General features: G+C 47.6%; 1 protein-coding gene across 2 annotated transcripts; it reads left to right on the top strand.

The window, feature by feature from the left end:
- The first annotated feature begins 6 nt into the window (after positions 1-6).
- ABI3 (ABI family member 3) lies at positions 7-20,691 on the top strand. Of its 2 annotated transcripts, XM_081166720.1 has the most exons (8): positions 9-288; positions 4,418-4,585; positions 9,405-9,581; positions 15,098-15,183; positions 16,394-16,483; positions 17,899-18,068; positions 18,820-18,948; positions 20,452-20,691. In XM_081166720.1, exons 1-8 carry the CDS (start codon positions 139-141, stop codon positions 20,613-20,615), a joined length of 1,134 nt encoding a protein of 377 aa, XP_081022846.1. In that variant the 5' UTR covers positions 9-138; the 3' UTR covers positions 20,616-20,691. The 2 variants fall into 2 exon arrangements, with proteins under 2 accessions (XP_081022847.1, XP_081022846.1); XM_081166721.1 differs by lacking the exon at positions 9,405-9,581 and having other exon boundaries at positions 7-288.
- Positions 20,692-21,850: the final 1,159 nt, after the last annotated feature.

Below are 21,850 nucleotides of genomic sequence, written 5' to 3'. Positions count from 1 at the left end.
TTCAGGGTGTCAGCAAGACGACATCTGGGACAGAAGGCTGAGGGGGAGGGATCAACTCTGCCCACAGAAGGCAACTCAAGTACAAAAAGAGTCCACCAGCCCAGCTGCGAGGTTCAAAACCTGTCTGCTGCTGAGACCATGCGCTCAGAGAAGGAAGTGGGGAGCCGCGATATGTCTGAGTTGCAGCAGCTGATGCAGAACGCCATCCCCAGCGCCAGGGGAACCCTGAAGGACAACTACAGCAACCTTCTCAAAGTGGCAGATTACTGCGAGAGCAACTATGAGGAGGTGAGTGGCAAGAGGGCATTGCATCAGGGGCTGGCCCAGCCAGGCGGGCAGACTTGCCACTGGCTCCCGGTGGAGTATAGGGTCAGGTTCAAGGTGCTGGTTTTGACCTTTAAAGCCCTTTGTGGCTTAGAGACCTCATATCTACGGGACCACCTCTCCTGGTATGCCCCGCAGAGGACCTTAAGGTCCATGAATAATCTTAGTTTAGAGGTCCCGGGCCCTAAGGAAGTCAGACTATCCTCCACCAGGGCCTTTTCAGTGATGGCTCCGACCTGGTGGAATGCTCCGTCCCATGAGACTAGGGCCCTTCAGGATTTAGCCTCCTTCCGTCAGGCCTGTAAGACAGAGCTATTCCGCCTGGCCTTTCATTTGAATTCAGCCTGATCTTTTATTTCCCTTCCCTTCCCTCCCCCTCCCCTTTTATGAAGATCCCCCGCTCTGGGACCCCACAGCTAATTCTCCCCTGGTCTCCTCGCCGGCCCAAGTAGGACCAATTCAGCCAGCTAGCCCTGGGGATTATCTAATGCTTATTTCCCCTAAATTGATTTTTGAATTTTACTGTTGTTCATGTTTTTATACTGTATTTTATGCTGCTTTTATAATTAAGTGTTTTAAATTTGTTGTTAGCCGCCCTGAGCACAGTTTTTGAACCGGGATGGGCGGGGTATAAATTTATTATTATTATTATTATTATTATTATTATTATTATTATTATTATTATTATTGGCAAGCTGCCCAGGGCAGCAAAGTTTCAGGAGTTGCCCGGCATGCTGGCACTGCAGTGTTAAGAGCCACGCACAGTGTGGTCACTGGAGTTCCTGGCAATGTTGCAGAGGATGGATGTTGAGGAGCATTCTTTGGGTGGGGGGCTGGCTGCTGGAAGAATTGGGGTTCTCTCACACTGCCCTGCCCTCTCAGAAGTCTCTGTGAAGATCCTGCAAGGTTGTTGTTGTTGTTTAGTCGTTTAGTCGTGTCCGACTCTTCGTGACCCCATGGACCAGGGCACGCCAGGCACTCCTGTCTTCCACTGCCTCCCGCAGTTTGGTCAAACTCATGCTGGTACCTTCGAGAACACTATCCAACCATCTCGTCCTCTGTCATCCCCTTCTCCTTGTGCCCTCCATCTTTCCCAACATCAGGGTCTTTTCCAGGGAGTCTTCTCTTCTCATGAGGTGGCCAAAGTATTGGAGCCTCAGCTTCACGATCTGTCCTTCCAGTGAGCACTCAGGGCTGATTTCCTTCAGAATGGATAGGTTTGATCTTCTTGCAGTCCATGGGACTCTCAAGAGTCTCCTCCAGCACCAGAATTCAAAAGCATCAATTCTTCAGCGATCAGCCTTCTTTATGGTCCAGCTTTCACTTCCATACATCACTACTGGGAAAACCATAGCTTTTACTATACGGACCTTTGTTGGCAAGGTGATGTCTCTACTTTTTAAGAGACAACTTTAATGCTGTCTACCTCCTGCGAGGTAGGAGCACCTTATCCCTGAGAGAGACCATTCAGCTCGGAGAACTCTTGAGTTTACGCAGAGATGCCACCACCCTGCTCTACCTTTGGAGGCTATGAATGTTGCCCTAGCCTCGCTGGAATTACCCGGAAGCAGTGCTGGATTTACGTATAAGCTACACAAGCTATAGCTTAGGGCCCTATTCTCTTGGCCCCCCCAAAAAAAAAATTAAAGGAAAAAACAAACCTGGATGTACATTTCCAAAATATAAGATAGAAAACAAATAAAACCTACATATAGCAACAATTTTTGTGTGTTGTGTAGGCTCCTGTGATGTAAGTAATGGGCCCGCCTTCTAGCCTGCTCCCTAAAATATCCCATTTTGCCCATTTCTATATACAGTGGTACCTTGGTTCTCAAACTTAATCTGTTCCGGAAGTCTGTTCCAAAACCAAAGCGTTCCAAAACCAAGGCACGCCTTCCCATAGAAAGTAATGCAAAACGGATTAATCCGTTCCAGACTTTTAAAAATAGCCCCTAAAACATTGTATTTCACTATTAATATACATCTTCTTAATTGTATTTCAGTTCAACAATTACTTTGATAAAATACATATTTTGTGATGTGCAAATGGCTTTAGATACCTATTAGGTCTGTAAATTACCACATAGCATATGTTCAACACAAAAAACAGCGGCATTTTGTTGTTGACAAAGGACAGCTGGACATATAAAGGGCCCCATTACCTTCAGTAGCTTAGGGCCTCATCAAACCTAAATCCAGCTCTGGCCAGAAGATTATTATATCCAGACAGCTTTTTAAACAGCAAGGCCTATTCACTTGGATTCATTCCCCCATGACATTCAGACCACTGTCTGTTCAGAAAGCAGCAATGTGATGGCATTGAAAATAGGTCCATATTGTTCTTATTACTGGGGTGGAGGTGGGAGTTCCTTGCAGCTCATTTTCACTTTCAGTTATCTTTTGATTTGCATATCGCCTTTCTATATTGCTATACACAAGGGGTTGCCATGTGTCCTCTTTTTCCAGGATGCGTCCTCCTTTTTCGGTGTGTGTGTGAAATTGGGGACAAATTGCATTTACCGTATTGGCCTGAATACAAAGCTTCACTCCCCCCACCCCCAAATTCTGACCGTGAAAAGTTAAAGTGTGGCTTAAATTTGTGACCTTACAAAAATTGACTTTTGCGATATCGCTGCTGAAACAGACATACGATAAAACAGAACGGGTGTGAGTGCCCGTGGAATTTTAAGGGAGTGCCTTATATTCAGGTATTCTCTCCCTGCCCCATGAATTTTAAAAGTGCAGCTTATATACGGGTGCGGCTTATCTTCGTGCCAATATGGTATTTGCTTTGAAAAGCGTCCTCTTTTTTGCTTTGCAGAATACGGCAACCTTGCACAAGGCAGTTTGCAAGCTGAAGAAACAACAAAACAGACAGCAAAGATGACACGCGTAATAATCTGATCCAATACAAAAAAGTCACAATAACTTAAAAATAAACAACTTCTATCAAATAAAGCACTACTCAATAATCCCTTAGAATATAAATAGTAAACAGTAAAATTAAATATCAGCAAATAATAATTTAAACAGTTTACACTTATAAATTGCAATAAAGAATTACTAAACCAGCAAACCTTCTCAGCAGGGGGCTGGTCCACTGTCCCTCAGACCTTGTGGAGGGCTGGACTATATTTTTTTGGGGGGGAGGAGGAAATGAACCCTATGCCCCACAAATAACCCAGAGATGCATTTTAAATAAAAGGACACATTCTGCTCATCTAAAAACACGCTGATTCCTGAACTGTCCGTGGGCCAGATTTAGGAGTTGATTGGGCCGGATCCAACCCCCAGGCCTTAGTTTGCCTACCCATATAATAAACTATAATAATAATAATAAATAACAGTCGCAATGCATAAAAGGATCAAACTGAGAAGCAAGGACACACAACTTATAACCATCCCTGAATTCCTCTTCTTTCTTCCCAGCTTCAATTCCTGGCATCTGGTAGGGTAGGGGTGGGAAAGAACCTTGGCTGAAACCCCGGAGAGCTGCTGTCAGTACAGTATATGAAGTCCATATTATAGTAATAGGATTATAGACTTAGAAGGGACCCTGAGGATAATCTAGTCCAGCCCCCTGCAATGCAGGAATATGCCACTGTCCCATACGGGCATCGAACCTGCAACCTTGGCATCATCAGCACCATGCTCTAACCAATTGAGCTATGAGCTCGATGGACCAGGAGTCTCTGTCTTGGCAGCTTCCTGTGTTCGTAGATATACAACAGCACTTCCACGCTGCTGGGAACTGCAGTTTACTCCTCCCAGAGCTACAGTTCCCAGCGCCCTTAACAAACAACCATTCTCAGGATTCTTTGGAAGAGCTTTAAACGCACTTTATGTACATGGGTAGTGTGGCTGTGACCGTGCAGGATGCGATACTGGATGTAGCAGGTAGAGCTATCTACTTATACCGCGATACAGTTGAATGTTGAATGAACGAAACTTTATTTGTGTCAGCCAACGGCCATAGCAACAGAAGAACATTGCAGTGTACACAGAACAAAAAATATTTAAAAAACCGATTCAGTTGTTCTGATTTATGGCAGAGTTCTCACTTCTTCCCCCTCCGTTTTCATAAACCTCTTAGGCAAAGGACAAGCGGAAAGCCCTCAAGGAAACCATGGCTTTTGCAACCCAGTCGTTAGCCAGCGTGGCTTACCAAATCAGCAACCTGGCGAGCGACATCCTCAAAACGATGGACTTGCAGCTGGCTGAAGTCCGGCAGGTGGAAGCCAAAGTCTGCTCCATTGCGCAGGTGAGAAGACAACATGAAGAGGTGCGGCGGGAGGGCTTTATTTGCCCCAGAACCTGTTTTTCTAGTTGGTAGCCCTCTGTGATTGGAATTGGGACTCTGGCTGCTTTGTTTTGGCTGCTTAAACTGCTTCCTAGGAGATGAGATGCATTTTTTGTTTAAATCAGTTTTATTTGGGGCCATACACATGCTGCTCCACTAAAGCGCATTCGAAACAAATTCTTTCCACCACAGAATTGAAGAACTGGAAGGGACCACGAGGGTCATCCAGTCCAACTCTCTGCAATGTGGGAATATTTTGTAACTTGTGTTCACAGGGCAGTTGCTCTGGCCCCTTGACCATGCTCTGTGCTTCCCAGCCTTTTGGGTGTGTTCCTTTGCAGTGTCACTGTTTAAAAGCCCCAAAGCAGACAGACCTGCCTTGTCCCCTGAGCCCTGACTACAAACCAGCCGAAAGAGATTCCCCCTCCCTGTGCTTTCCCTTCATACTGGAATATAGGGAGGCATACACAATGTTCCTGGACATCGGATACCTCTTCCTGTTACTTGACGGCTTTCCTGTTTCCCAGAGAATAAAAACATAATGGATCAGGAAACATCCGTGGAATGGATTAATCACCTCTGTCGTGTCACCAGTTTGGTATCTCCAAACACTTTGATGAAATCCACTTTTAGCTCAGCACAAGAGGGAGGTGTGGTGGGGAATGGTAAGGAATAACTGTTTGCCTTTCGCGCTTCCTGCTGCTGGATCCTGGAACACACTTTGCCAAAATCGTGCATTTACCACCTCTGTTTTTTTTCTGCGCCTGCAGGTCTCTCTCGTCCAGAGGGGGACCTTCTTCTGAGCATATGCACCATTATGTGCTGATGAACAAGAGGGGCATGGGCTCCCCAAATACCATGTAACAATACAAAGAAAGGGAGGGCGAGCTTTTTGAGAGGCAGAGTGTGCTGGCATAGCACAGAGAATAAGAGAGTGAGCTGTGAGCTGGTTAACCCTGGTTCAAATCTCATCATTGACAGAGGAACATCAGGAGATGACTTAGACCAGTGGTGGACCCACATTTTTGGGTTCTTGAAGCTTGAACCATTATAGGGTGGGGGGTCCTTTGCTACCAGCAACTAGGTCTGGGTAACCATGGTTATCTTCTTCAGTGGAAGAATCCTGTCACCTGAGGCACTTGCCTCACCTTGCCTCATGAGTGGGCCGGCCCTGATAGCAGATATAATGAGGGAAGGGCTGTAGCTCAGTGGTAGATCATCTGCTTGGTATGAGGAAGGTTTCAGGTTCAATTCCTGGCAGGGATGGGAGAAAACCCTGTCCGGGACTGATGAGTCAGTGAGTCAATGTATGGCAGCTTCCAGTGTCCAAGGTGCCTTGGAACTGTGTGAGGCTAGGAGACTGTTTTTAGCACCTGAACTCAACTGGGCTCACAAGCCTTTCACACAAAAGTCTACCGCTAGATAGCTTTCTTCATTTCAGTTGCCTAATTAAGGTGGGGAAAGTAACCTTCTTGTTGAATAACTGGGAGTCAGAAACCCTTGCTGATCTACCGAAGATAATCCAGAGATCTACCAGTAGATTCCAATCTGCATTCTGCACCTCACCTGCCTTAAAGGCCTCTGGGTGCTTCCAGGCTGTTGCTGTTTTCAGACGGGATTCAATCACATCCCAACAAATTGCATATTGTGCAATTGACCGCAACACACCTGCTTCCCCCAAATGTCTGACTTCTGGCAATAAGGAAAGGTAAAGATAAAGGGACCCCTGATCATTAGGTCCAGTCGTGACCAACTCTGGGGTTGCGGCACTCATCTCGCTTTATTGGCTGAGAGAGCTGGCGTACAGCTTCCGGGTCATGTGGCCAGCATGGTGAACCAGAGCAGCGCACGGAAACGCCGTTTACCTTCCCGCTGCAGCGGTACCGGTTTATCTACTTGCATTTTGATGTGCTTTCGAACTGCTAGGTTGGCAGGAGCAGGGACTGAGCAACGGGAGCTCACCCCGTCGTGGGGATTTGAACCGCCGACCTTTTGATTGGCAAGTCCTAGGCTCTGTGGTTTAACCCACAGCGCCACCTGCATCCCGGCAATAAGGATAGGGATGGTGGAATGCAGTGGAAAGTCTGGCACAACCCTCACTTTGACTTCATGATCATCCAAACTTCCCGCAAACACATCGGAATGAAGGCTCATCAAATAGCCAATGTTGTCAGATTTCCCTGCAAATAAGGACAGGTGCTCGAAAAACAGGTCTTTTGCAAGAGCCCTGTCTGCTGTTGTTTTCTGCAACAGACTCATAACTAGCTCTCTGGATGTAGTGGTAAGAGGTTACTGAGTCTTTCCTCATCGCTTTATGCCAAGAAGAGATTAACGGGCAACAGCCACCTTTGCTTTAGATCGGATGTCCTGCTTCACTAGGGCAAAAGGTTAATCTGAACCAAGGCTCAGCCCCTGAACTAGTTTGAAGCCTCACCTTAAGTCCCCTGAAATGTCGCTGGAAATCAAGCATGGAGACACAGCCATTCTGCAAAAGGAAGGAATGCAATGCTGTGCCCACTTATAACTGCTGTGTAGTTTCATTGCGGCTTCCCCTTGCGCAGTATATTTTGACGCAAACACCTTGGGAATTGCCTGTTAAACAACATCTCCATCTGCTTGCCTTGCCTGGTGCATTTCTTCACAACAAGGCCACGCTGTCGATCTTCACATTGCCAAGTGCCATACGCTGTTTGGGGAAGAGCGGAGGCCAAGGCAGCAAGAGGGTTTATGAGTTTACGTCCGAGGTCCAGTTTGAAGTGGAAGCGCCCTCGTTTACAGCTCGCACCCGTAGTCGCAAGCTAACAACTCTAATCAAACTCAATGGGAATGAACTTCCAATTGAACCTGACCAAGGGCTGGGAGATGCAAACTGAATTTATTTGCCGCTCTTTATGAATGAATAAATGTGTCATTGAGGTGGGGGTACCTCCATACCACCACCAGCCCTGGTGGTATGCTGCAGACATACACACCATACATTTAAAGTGCACGACTACCCCTAAGAATCTTGGGAACTGTAGTTTGGGGAAAACTACAGTTCCCAGCATTCTTGGGGGGGAGTAAGGTAAAGGTAAAGGGACCCCTGACCATTAGGTCCAGTTATGGACGACTCTGGGGTTGTGGCGCTCATCTCGCTTTATTGGCCGAGGGAGCCGGCGTACAGCTTCCGGGTCATGTGTCCAGCATGACTAAGCCGCTTCTGGCAAAGCAGAGCAGCGCACGGAAACGCCGTTTACCTTCCCGCTGGAGCGGTACCTATTTATCTACTTGCACTTTGTGCTTTCGAACTGCTAGTTTGGCAGGAGCAGGGACCGAGCAATGGGAGCTCACCCCGTCGCAGGGATTCGAACAGCCAACCTTCTGATCGGCAAGCCCTAGGCTCTGTAGTTTAACCCACAGCGCCGCGACTACCCCCTAAGAATCTTGGGAATTGTGTAAACTACAGTTCCCAGAATTCTTGGGGGGGGGGAGTAGGATAATAGAATTGTAGAGTTTGAAGGGTCATATAACCCGACCCCATGCAATGTAGGAATCTCAGCTAAAGCAGCCAACCTCAGCTTATAAACCTCCAAGGAAGGCTGATGTTTAGTCGGAATCTATGAACTGCCCTGAGACCTGCGGGTATATAGCGGTATTCAAACTAAATTAACAAATAATAATAACTGAACAATAATTCCTTGCAAACTTGAATCCATTGGTTCGAATCCTACCCTCCGGAGCAGGGGAAAACAAGCTTGCTCCATCTTCCATGTGAGAGCCCTTGAGATATTTGAAGATGGCTGTCACACACCCCTCTCAGTCTCCTCCCTTGCTTTAAGTATATAGCCATGTTCACAGCTGTGCAGTCATGCAACCGTAGTATTTACAAAGCTCTGGCCAGGACAAGTCGCTCGTTCAGTGTTCCCCTCATTATGGCTTTGGCTTCCTCTTCTGAATCTTTCCCCATATCTTCTTGGGGCCATCATGCAGAGAATTCAATGCCGTACTTCCAGTGCGGCATTACCAGCAAACAGTCTCCAAATGTCCTTTTTCTTATGCATCTGTGAAGATTTGTGCTCCCGAAGCCATTTGGGTGGTCATACGCAATCCTGCTTTCAATATGGCCTGCACCTGCAAAGGTTTTTTGGGGTGGATATACTGCTTTGTATCCATTTGGTGCATGCCCTCTGGCTTCCTGCAGTAATCCTGCAATTTTTTTATGTCACAAATATTCAGGGTTGTGGTTTCTTTTTTTGTTGCATCGTAGCCTGAGAGTGTCCCTCCAGACGGCCATAATGCAATAACATTGGTGAACCTTCGTAGAACAGCTAATAAAGCAGAATGAAGTGTGGATGGCTCATTATAAATCCACCACAATGCATTACTTCTGCCTCAGTGACATGTTGGGGAATATACCTGCAAACCCCACACTCCAAGCCCATCTTTTGGTGCTTGAGGGTAGAAAACCCAGATGACTGAAGCCGGCTGTACTATTAGACAGAGTGAGGCGGTTGCCTCAGGCGACAGATATTGAAGGGCAGGGATCAGACAGAACTACCGGTATGTACACCACAAATATGCAGGATACCGTGACCAGCAGAGAGGGCCAATGAGGAGTCAATTGTGGGAGAAGAGAAGCCAAAAACAGCTTCCTGGGGAGTGGGCTTTGCCACCTGTCCCCCCCAAAATGGTAGGGTGCTGCCAGTTTGTGTGTTGACTAGAAATACAATTAAACCAGCTCCTGCAAATGGTCCCTGACCCAGCTATGGCCTCCTTCCTTCACCGTGTCTTTCTGCCTCAGGTGGTGGAGATGCACATGGAGAAAGTGTCCCGCCGAGAGATCGGGGCCCTTTCTGTTTGCAAGAGATTTCCGCACCAACAGAAAATCATCCCCCCAAGCCACGTGGAGCCCCTGGAGGCGTATTACAGGAAACCGCTGAACTTCAACAGTTTGGACGATGTTGGGCACGGAATAAAGGTAAGAGCTGGGCATGGCCTCCTTTGCTCCACTAGCTGTAGTCATCTTCCATGCTGACAAGCCATAAGGTAAAGGGACCCCTGACCATTAGGTCTAGCCGTGGCCGACTCTGGGGTTGCGGCGCTCATCTCGCTTTATTGGCCGAGGGAGCCGGCGTACAGCTTCCGGGTCATGTGGCCAGCATGACTAAGCCGCTTCTGGCGAACCAGAGCCGTGCACGTTTACCTTCCCGCCAGAGCGGTACCTATTTATCTACTTGCACTTTGTGCTTTCAAACTGCTAGGTTGGCAGGAGCTGGGACCGAGCAACGGGAGCTCACCCCGTGGCGGGGATTCGAACCACTGACCTTCTGATCGGCAAGCCCTAGGCTCTGTGGTTTAACCCACAGCACCACCCAAAGGGTCCTTATCCGGAGAGGAAAAGGAGTACATGCTGTTGAATCTTCTGGGGAAATTGTGCTGGATTTTGTACTGCTATGGAATGTGTGTGTGGGGGGGGGAGCCACACCTATTGAATTTCTGCCTGCTAGCATAGGAGTACTGGCAGGCTAGATCCTATCTTGACAGAGAGAATATAAATGGCTCCTTTGAGAGGAAGGGCAGGATATAAATTCAACAAACAACCAAACCCTTTTGCATACTTCAGATCATACATCTGATAAAGACAGTTGTTGCTGTATTGTTATGACACTTCTATCCTGCCTTTATTCCAGGGAGCTCAAGGTGGTGTATGTGACTCCACCCGCTCATCATTTTATTCTCACAACAACCCTGTGAGGGGGGCTAGCCTGAGAGGCAGTGACTGGCTCTCCCAGTCAGTGGGGACTGGATCCTGGGTTTCCCAGGTCCCAGACCAACACACAAGTTACCACACCACACTGGCTTTAACACCGTGTGTATGTGTATGTGTGCATTTAGAATAACTAAACACCAGAGTATATAAATACCTTGAGAATTAAAATAGCAAACTACAGTGGTGCCTCGCAAGACGAAAAGAATCCGTTCTGTGATTCTCTTCGTCTAGCGGTTTTTTCGTCTTGCGAAGCAAGCCCATTGAAGGATTAGCGGATTAGCTCTATTAGCGCTATTAGCGGCTTTTAGCTGCTTTTAGCGGCTTATCTGCTGATCGGATCAGCTGATAAGTGGCTTAGCGGCTTAGGAAAAGGGGGGAGGGGAAAAAACCCAGCAGGAACTCGCAAGACATTGTCGTCTTGCGAAGCAAGCCCATAGGAAATTCGTTTTGCGAAGCACCTCCGAAACGGAAAACTCTTTCGTCTAGCGAGTTTTCCGTCTTGCGAGGCATTCGTCTTGCGGGGCACCACTGTACCAAAATCTAGCACTGGTTCTAAATTGTGGATAGAAACTATCCCAAGCCAATGTCTTGCTGCCTGCCATAAAGGTAAAGGTAAATGACTCCTGGACGGTTAAGTCCAGTCAAAGGCGACTATGGGGTTGTGGTTCTCGTCTCGCTTTCAGGCCAAGGGAGCCGGCACTTGTCCACAGACAGCTTTCCGGGTCATGTGGCCAGCATGACTAAGCCGCTTCTGGCACAACAGAACACTGTGACGGAAACCAGAGCGCATGGAGCGTCTACCTTCCCGCTGTAGCATTACCTATTTATCTACTTGCACTGGTGTGCTTTCAAACTGCTAGGTTGGCAGGAGCTGGGACAGAGCAACGGGAGCTCACTCCATTGTGGGGATTCGAACCGCCAGCCTTCTGATCGGCAAGCTCAAGAGAGGCTCAGTGGTTTAGACCACAGCGCCACGTGCGTCCGCATACCAGCCATATAGGTCAGCTGGTATATCCTGAGGCAAAATGTGGAGAAAATATATGTGCCATCACTCCTGTTAACATAATGCAAAAAACCCTAAAACTAAAAAAAAAAAAAAATGCTGGACTTATCACAAAGCCAGGGAATTTCTGAGCAACAGAGATGGGCATCCTGGGAGATCACATCGCCACTAGAATTACTGAGCAGCATCAATGGCAGAAGGAAGCAAACAAGCAAATTAATATATCATTAGTTTTATTCATATGTCTGGCTGTGGTAATACTTGCTGCACAGTGTGTGGTTTGCTTCGGACTCAAAACGAGAGGTGCTGTGGCCTAACCCAGAAGATTTGATGACTTATCTAGAGACCGAAACTCAGTAACAGACAGTGAGGCTCCAAGCACTTCCTCTGTGGAAAATGTACGTCTTTTGATGAACCACCAAGCAATTGCTTTCTTCCTTTAAAAAAAAGAAAAAAAGATTAGAAAGAGAGCACTCAGACAGCAATATCTTTAGTAGTCAAAAAACAAAACAAAGCAACGTCCCAAATCCAAAGAAATTTAATCACAAAAGGTTATATCGAAATTAATGGCAGATAGAATAGTCGCAAGTAACTAATATCACTTTCAGTGAGACTTAATTAATGTAACTGTACTCACGGCTCATGTGAGTTTTGCATGACGTCGACTTCCTGAACACAAGTTTCTAATCCTCATGATGGCTGAGAAAATACTGAAAAATGTGGTAGAATTGGATATAACTGCTGAGTGACAAAACGTGACTTTTAAGCTCAAAATAAAATATTAATTTTTTTAAAAAAGAAAATATATATATGCAGATGGCAGCTTCTGAAGGAGGAGAAACCGAGTCTTAGAATAGAGTTTCCACCTGCTATTTATTTTAAGAAAGGGATCCCTTTTTTTAAAGAGGATTACAGGTCACATCCACAGCAGACATTCAAAGTACTCTTATCCTACTTGAAGAGCTATGGCTTAATAATAATAATAATAATAATAATAATAATAATAATAATAATAATACCCTGCCCATCTGGCTGGGTTTCCCCACCTACTCTGGGCAGCTTCCAACAAAATATTAAAATACAATAGTGCGTCAAACGTTAAAAGTTTCCCTAAACAGAATGCTGGGAATTGTGGAGGGTCTCCTAAAAACTCCCAGCATCCTTAATGAACTGTCTTTCCCAGAATCCTTTGGGGGAAGCCATGACGGTTTCAAGTGCTACGCTACTGCTTTAACCGTATGGTGTGGGGATATGACCCAAATGCCGTATTGCCAAATAAAGGACCTTTCTTTAATTTAAGAAAGGGGATGACAAAGCACCCACACACTTTCACGTGTCTCAAACACTTCTCTCCACACCACCCCAGAGCAATAATACCATTCTGAATTCAGCCTGCAGCAAACGGAGAAGTCGCTGCTACATAAGGACGCCTGCGAGTTAAATTTAAGCGCTTCTCTCTTCCTTCCCTACTGGGCACTCTCTCGTGAAGAGAAAAAGGAGAATTGTGCTGTCAGCTGCGGCCAGCCATCGAGACCGATCTCAACCACAAGGGCCTGAAACTGATGAGGCAAAGATTTGCCGGGCTCTCGGTTCCCACACTGGCGTCTGCTTCCCCAGCGGCGTTCTCTCTGCAGCTGGGGCTGCTGCCACAGCAGGGGCCTTGCGCCACTTTGGCTGCTGCCCTTTGTTGGCATGCAGATTTGGCTCAGTGACTGAGGGGCCCCCAAGATGCATGACCCAGTTTCACGAAAAGGTGCGCTCCTGTGGAAGGGAGGCTTTCAAGCTTGGCCTTTTGATGCTAAGTCCAGAAGACTGGAAAGGAAAAGCCCCCCCCCCTCTAAAAACAGGTGCAGAAGCCTGGTAGAAACATGTGCAATAAACAAAATCTGCCCTTATTCCCTTATGGGGGACACAAGAGCCCTTACAGAGTCCATTGTAGGTCCTCCATCGGTAGGAGAAAATAACAGAGGCCAACCAGAGAATATTGAGAAGCAAAGCAGCTATTAAGCCTGATCTTTATTGAACTGTTGCAACAGGGTGCTCCCCTCACATGCAGAAAAGGCGGAGGATCCAGAACCCAGGTGTGCCTGCCCTTATATAGACATTTTAAATTCCCTGCACTGGAGCTCAAGACCACGCCTCCATACATCATACATACATCACAGAAAAGGTGGTCTACAACAGAAATTTGAATGTTGTTGTTTTTCCAGTCTGCCAGGTTATCTGATAATGCCTTATCTGATTGCCTTTCCTGGTAGTCTGGCCATTACCCAATTCCTGAGACAATGGGAAGGTTCCCTCACCCCCTCCCTCCTTGCAGAGAAAACATTTGGTCAGTTTGGGAGTCAAAATGGTTCCAGGGTGGTCTTCCTGTGCTGCTCCAGACATGTGGTCCACATATGTACGTGCTTGGTTGGTACATTTTATGAACGTTTATTAAAATATAAGACCTTAACATTTTTATTTCACATGTCAGATGACAGTGAGAGGCCTAAGTAGGCCTGGAACGTGAGCTTCGGTTGCAGGATGGGGCAAGCGAGGGCTGTAGCTCAGGGGACAGCCTCTGCTTCCCAAGCAGAAGGTATTGGGTTCAATCCCCAGCATCCCCAGGTATGGGTGGGAGCATCCCTGTTTGACAATCTGGAGACTGACTGCTGGCAGTCGGTGCACAATACTGAGAAGGTGCTGTGGTCTACGCCACTGAGCCTCTTGTGCTTGCTGATCAGAAGGTTGGCGATTCGAATCCCTGCAACAGAGTGAGCTCCTGTTGCTCAGTCCTAGCTCCTGCCAACCTAGCAGTTCGAAAGCACACCAGTGCAAGTAGATAAATAGATACCGCTGCAGCGGGAAGGTAAACAGTGTTTCCATGCACTCTGGTTTCCGTCACGGTGTCCCCATAGTCGCCTTTGACTGGACTTAACTGTCCAGGTGTCATTTTCCTTTACCTTTATGGCGGGCAGCAAGATGTGAAGCAAGACAACAGCTTGGGATAGTTTCTAGCCATGATTTATAACCAGCGCTGGATTTATAACCAGTGCAAGAAGATAAATAGGTACTGCTGTGGCAGGAAGGTAAACAGTGTTTCCATGCGCTCTGGTTTCCATCACGGTGTCCCATTGCACCAGAAGCAGTTTAGTCATGCTGGCCACGTGACCCGGAAAACTGTCTGTGGACAAACGCTGGCTCCCTCAGCCTGAAAGCGAGATGAGCGCCGCAACCCTATAGTTGCCTTTGACTGGACTCAACTGTCCAGGAGTCCTTTACTGAGCTAGATGGATCAACGGTTTGACTGAGTATAATTCAACTTCCTATGTACACCAACAGAGCAAAGTTCACACACAGGCAGCGAACTGAGGCTGCTTCCACACCTGAGGAACTTTTGCTACAGCGAGAGCACTTTTCGAATTCAGTGGAGAGACGCTTTTAGAACGGACGCAAATCTTTAGCTCTGTTGATTAGAACGTTGCAGCAGCGCTCAAGCATCAGCTGTCAAATTGTTACGCCTTTGCATGCGTTGGTAACCTAAAGCAGCCTTGACTACTGTTAACATGCCTTATGTGGGACTGTCCTTGTAAGTGGTTCAGAATCTGCAGCTACCGCCGAAGTTAGTGGCCAAGGAGAAGGTGACTGACAACAGGTTAATCCTCTGCTGAAAAAGCAGCACTGCCTTGTTTTCTCTCTTTCACATACCTCTTTCCCTTCTGCTCTCTCTCTCTCTTAGGATCATGGCACACAGTTGGCCAAAACAGGGACTCTCTGCCGGCGAGGAAATGCAACATCATCAGGGCAGTCATCTGGGAGCCTTAGGTGAGATTGCATCAAGTAGAGGCATGAAGTCCTAGTTTGCCTTCTAGCGCAGCCAAGATTTCTTCTCAAAGATTGCCCTTTTGAAATATACTCAGAGTCCTGTAGTGATTTCATGCTCTTTATTGCAGCTTGTAAAACAGTGATTGAATTGCTCCCCCAAACCTCAGGCTTTTATATACATTATTTACACAATAAGTCCTGTCTGATTGGCTGATTTTGCTTCCCTCCTGGAGCCTGATTGGTCTTTTCCTGCAGGCCAATCAGTTGTTGCATTCTACGATCCTCCAGCATAATAGGGACGCGGGTTGCGCTGTGGGTAAAACCTCAGTGCCTAGGGCTTGCCGATCGCATGGTCGGCGGTTCGAATCCCCGCGGCAGGGTGAGCTCCCGTCTTTCGGTCCCAGCTCCTGCCCACCTAGCAGTTCGAAAGCACCCTTAAGTGTAAGTAAAGGTACCGTTTTATAGCGGGAAGTAAATGGCGTTTCCGTGTGCTGCGCTGGTGCTGGCTCGCCAGAGCAGCTTCGTCACGCTGGCCACGTGACCCGGAAGTGTCTCCGGACAGCGCTGGCCCCCGTCCTCTTAAGTGAGATGGGCGCACAACCCTAGAGTCGGACACGACTGGCCCGTTCGGGCAGGGGTACCTTTTACCAGCCTAATAGGCTGATTAATTTCCTCCTGGAGCCTGATTGGTCTTTTCCTGCAGGCCAATCAGTTGTAGCATTCTAGGATCCTACTTGCCTATTGTTCTAGGATCCAAACTTAGTACATAACACCTTCGCTATTGCCTTCCTCCTCTTCCCAACACAACTGGAACCGAAACTCTTTCCATTAGGTGTTTTGCAGTCCAGCTGTTTTGGACTACAACTCCCATCAACCCCAATCAGTCGGCTGGGGCTGATGGGACTTGTAGCCCAAAACATCTAACGCAGGCTTCCTCGACCTCAGCCCTCTAGATGTTTTTGGCCTACAACTCCCATGACCCCTAGCTAGCAGGACCAGTGGTCAGGGATCATGGGAACTGTAGTCTCAAAACATCTGGAGGGCCGAGGTTGAGGAAGCCTGATCTAAAGTGTGCCAGGTTTTGTCTGCAATCCTAACCTGTCTGCTGGCAGAGAAGGAGGTCCACTGATTGGACAACATGCTTCTTAAGCCAAAGCAAAGTAGATAAGAGAGTAAGATCAAGATAAACATTCAACTTTTTTTTTTTTAGGAGAAGTCAACGGATTCCAGAGCCAATACGGCCACCAGTTGTCCCAGAGGGGAAACCCTCCTCATCTGCTTCATCTTTGTCATCACTGAGGTACCGTTTGTGAGATTATATTTCAGCACAAAAGGAGACAGGGTGTGGGTGGGAAAGACAAACTTAGGGAGAAAACTGGTGGCTACTTTTCTATGGAAAATGAAGATAAGTTCCTGTTCCAAGGGGTCTTCGGCGAGATCTGTTACCTTTCTACAGTGGTACCTCGGGTTATATACGCTTCAGGTTACAGACGCTTCAGGTTACAGACTCCGCTAACCCAGAAATAAGTGCTTCAGCTTAAGAACTTTGCTTCAGGATGAGAACAGAAATCACGCAGCAGCGGCGCAGCAGCAGCTGGAGGCCCCATTAGCTAAAGTGGTGCTTCAGGTTAAGAACAGTTTCAGGTTAAGAACGGACCTCCGGAATGAATTAAATACTTAACCCGAGGTACCACAGTATTTTAAACAAACTGTTTCTCTAAAAGCATATAAATTAGCAAATGTTATGCTCTCTCTCTTTTTGGGTGATGCCCAAGTGAGCACCCTAACCCTGGTCGGTGTGTGGCTGTGAACTAGAAGGTTGGTGGTTTGAGCCCACACAGGGACGGGAGTGGGCAGGATTCCTGCATTTCAGGGGGTTGGACTAGATGGCCCTTGGTGTCCCTTCCATCTCTACAGGTTCTACGGAGTTCAGAGCTGGGAGCTTGGAACCTAGCTCCTATTCCAACCTGCTCCTCTCAGCTCAGGGGAGGGCAGCTGCAGATTTGGGCTTCTCACCAGCTTGTTTCCTTCCAAGGCAAGCAAGCTGTCTTATACTTAGCTGCATCAGTGGTCCACCGAGCTTAGTATTTGTCTACACTGGCTGGTTGCAGCTTTCTAGGTTTTTAAATTGGGAGTCCTGCCTGGGGATTGAACCAGGGACCTTTGGTGTGCAAAGCATGATGCTCTACCGCTCAGCCATGGCTCCAGACAACAGATGGTGAAATGACTTGCATCTCAGACCTTCTTAGCTTTGTTTGGGCTCCACAAAATGACACTTTTAATCCTGCTCCACAACATAAGGCAATGGAAGCCTGCAGCTGAACCATCTGAGACTGCTGGGGTGGGGGTGCCATTTTGAAACATCCCCCCATTGCAACATCTACAGTGCAGCAACAAAAGTAAAAATCCACCTGAGCCCAGAAGGGTGAAAGCATCTAGCTCAGCCTCCCCTCTCTAGCACCAAGAAATGGTCTTTCCTTCTTGTATCATCAGCTCAGGCGTCTTCTGTGCTGACCCTCCACTAGGAAAGGACCTGGGGCTTCCAGATGTTGTTGGACTCCAACTCCCATCAGCCCCAGCCAGCATGGGCAATGATCAGTGATGATGGGAGCTGTAGTCCGACAACATCCACAAGGCCAAAAGGTTCCCAATCCCTGCCCAGGGGCAGTGTACCTTAAATTCACCTAAATCTTCCTCCTTTGAATGTCACTGCAGCCCCACAGAAGCTATGGAGAAGACTGGTATGATCGTGTCTACTGAACCACCTCCACCGCCTACGCTCTCGCCTTTTCCTCCACCGGCAGAGGCAAGTGATGTTCTTCCTCCTCTTCCAGAAGATCTGTTGCCACCGCCACCACCTTTTGCAGTCAGTGATGTCACCCCAGGTAAGGCTGCCTCCTCCTTCTTTTTCAAAGCCAGAACAAAACTGAACTCAAAATTAGCTGGGGTAGTTGCATGCCTGGCTTTATATACCCCACAAGTGCAGGCCTGTGGAATTGGCTTCAGAACCCACATAGCTGAGTACACTTTCCAGGACACCCTGAGTTCAGGCAGAGGCAGTAGTTGCCAGGGGAAATGAATAGAGGAGTCCGATTGCATCCCTGTTCTGCTTCCCAGAGTCCTTTGGTTGGTCACGGTGTGACCTGAAATGCTAAATGTTATGTATTCAGTGGTCTATGTTTGCCTGAGCTTGAGCCTGGACTAAGGATTCTGAGCTCCTGTGTTCTGATTGGATACACAATGTCCAGTCAAAGAACATTTCAGGATTTGGGCCTCTGCCATTGGCCCTTGAACTCTTGAGTCATGATTCGCAGCTTCGAAGTTTAGACAGCCAATCACGTTGGGAGTGGGAGTGGCCCAGGCTTTCAGGAATGTATATAAGCAGTTGCTTTGCCCCTGTTTCCCAGTTATGTAGTTCAATAAAAGGTTATTGCCGTTATCGCTATGTCTTGCCTTGTGGGAACCCACCTACACTTCACTTCACTAAGCATATTCCTCTGAGTGAGTGTGATGCCGTTTCAATGCACTTCTCTCCTCATTATGGCAAGCAGGCATGGAAGGCCAAGCACACAGGAACACATTTTTTATTTTCTTTGTTTGTGAAAGAGTCAGTAGTGTGTGTGTGTTTGCTTGCAGACCTTGATTTTCCAATGACCCCTCCACCGTTGGACGCCTCTAATTTGGAGCAGCTGGTGCCTCCGCTCCTCCCCCCTCCGCCACCCCCAGAGAAATTGCCATGGGCCCCCGACACCTATCTGGAAAAAGGTACCTTGCTAAATATAAGACAACTCCTGGAGTCGGCTACCAGGGCATTCGGTTCGCATTCTGACAATGAGCACTGATATGTTTGGGGGTCTAAACCACCTGAAACCATCTGCTGTGCACACACTTACCTGTAATCCCAGGTGTTTGACTAGCCTTTGACCTAGTCAGCAGTAGGGCTGGGCAATATCTGGTTGTGATATATCGCCAGCTAAACATTGTGATATACTGATATATCACAATGTCTGAAATAAGGATGGAACTGTGTAGAGGCATTGACTGGCTTCAGGGTTTCCCCCGCATTGTGATTTTTTTGCATAGCACAGACATCATGATTCGTAATATATTGTCAGGTCAAAAACTATGAAACTGATATCTTAGTATGGATTTCAAACCGGTTTTGGACCATGTATTGATATATCGCCCAGCCCTGTTCCGCAATGAGAACTATGCAATTCTGCAAGACTCTTTATTTGCCTGCATTTTCTCTGTTCTGTACAAATGTTGTGCTTCTCTGCTTACCACTGCAGTGGATTTCTTCTCTGTTCCTTTTCAATCTGCATTTCTGTTTGGAAAGCCCTATATTGGGGCTTTCTAAATAGGGGACGCGGGTGGCACTGTGGTCTAAGCCACTGAGCCTAGGGCTTGCCGATCGGAAGGTCGGCGGTTCGAATCCCTGCGACAGGGTGAGCTTCTGTTGCTCAGTCCTAGCTCTTGCCAACCTAGCAGTTCGAAAGCACGTCAAAGTGCAAGTAGATAAATAGGTACCACTCTGGCGGGAAGGTAAACGGACAATAAAGCAAGATGAGTGCTGCAACCCCAGAGTCGTTCGTGACTGGACTTAACTGTCAGGGGTCCTTTACCTTTACCTTTATATTGGGGCTGTACAAAGACATTTGAGTCCCCGAGGTTTAAAATCCAATTTGTATATACTGTCGTACCTCGGCTCCTGAATGCCTTGGGAGTCTAACATTCCAGCTCCTAAACAATCGTAAAGCGGAAGTCAGTGTTCCGGTTTCCGAATGTTCTTTTGGAAGCCGAACGTCTGACGGGGCTTCTGCGGTTTCCAATCAGAAGCTGCGCTTTGGTTTCCAAATGTTTCGGAAGTCGAACAGACTTCCAGAATGGATTCTGTTTGACTTCTGAGGTACAACTGTACTAACAGGTCTGCTGGGAAGCTCTAATGCGTGAGCCCCATTGAGAAACACCTATCCATCTATCTGATTAGTTTTCTCGTGGAGCTCCTGTTAATTTGCACAGGGCCACGGCAGAACTTCCCAGTGGACTGGCCTTTTGCTTTCCACCCGCCATCCTCAACAGCACCAAGCCTCTGCTGTTTATGCCATTCAGTGAATGCCATGGGTGACATGTATCCTAGTGACCGGATGATCCCCAAATTGACATTCCCAGGTTCCCTTCCTTCCGTAAATGCGTTTCGGGACTGGTGATTTTTTTTGCTTTTCATTGCTGACCTCCTTTCCCCCTTCTCTTCCCCTTTGCCTTCAGTGGTGACCCTCTACCCTTATACTCAGCAGCAGGAACAAGAACTCTCGTTCGCAGAGGGGACTGTTATTTACGTGACACGAAGATACTCAGATGGCTGGTGTGAGGGGGTGACAAGTGATGCAAAGGGATTGTTCCCAGGGAACTATGCAGAGCCTTTGCCATGAAGGAAGCAGAACGGATGCTGGAGATTATTATTATTATTTTTAAAATGCAGATACTTAAAATGTGAGATCTGGTGAAGACCGACTACTCTGTTCTTGGTCTCATAGAAGGAAACTTGGGTGGAAGTTGGTGTGTTGGGATATCAACAGCCATATTTCCCTCCCACTCCACTTCATGCTAGCCAGGCTGAAGTAATAGCTAGGAGGGGGGCATTTAAGAATATCAGAGCATCCTCATCACCTCAATTGATTGGAATGCAGAGATGTCGGGTTAAATATCTGCTGTGGTTCCTCTCTCTTCTCCTCCTCTACAAAGTCTGTGCAACAGCTGTGCTAAGTGTGTGCAATCCTATACACACTTAGGCGGGAGATTGTCCTGTTGAACACCAAGGGGCCGAGTTCCGATTTGACACGTACAGGATTGCAACCCGCAGCAGCTGTTTCCGAAGCAACGATTGCCTCATCGTCATCAACACCATCACTTAACACCGTCTCAGTTTTAGTGTAACACTGTGATGCATCCACTCTGCCTGCCCTGAGTATCCCATGTGTGGATACTCTTATATTTCCATAGCGTCATTGTTATACTGCTGTTATTTTAATTGATTTTAAAGCCAGTTCTGTAATATACGTTCAACGGAAAGGTTGGGCATGGGGGGGGGGCGGGGAGATACAGCATAAATGAATGAAAGCTTAGCTCCCTGCATTGAGAAAAGCATCTGCAAAGTGCTTTGGAGGAGGCTAGGTATGTTGCACTGCCCTGCTCCTGCTAGCTGGTGGCGCTCTTTGGATTTCATGGTCTAGACCAGGGGTCGGCAAGGTTTACCTTGCCTGGGCCGGTTCACTCCAGCAGAGACCCCTCTGTGGGCCAGATTGCACGATTTCCAGTGTCTGTGTCTGCGCAGATGCTATTTCCGGCGCCGCGAAAGCAAGTCCCTGTGCCGTGCTGTGCCAGTTTAGTGCAGTGCGCAGGGACTCACTGAGTGGGCAGCTTGGTTCGGGGGTGGTTCGTGGGCCGGTTAAACGACCCTGTGAGTCGCTTGTGGCTGACTCCTGGTTTAGATTCTAGAGCAGCCTTTCTCAACCTGTGGTTTCCCCAGATGTTGTTGGACTACAACTCCCATCACCCCTAGCTAGCAAGGCCAGAGCTCAGGGATGATGGGAGTTGTAGTCCAACAACATCTGGGGACCCACAGGTTGAGAAAGGCTGCTCTAGAGGGAAGGTAGAAGCTACTTGA

Source organism: Podarcis bocagei, assembly GCF_964188305.1.
Source record: "Podarcis bocagei genome assembly, chromosome: 13".
Classification (NCBI taxonomy): Eukaryota; Metazoa; Chordata; class Lepidosauria; order Squamata; family Lacertidae; genus Podarcis; species Podarcis bocagei.
This window is presented reverse-complemented; position numbering and strand designations above follow the sequence as displayed.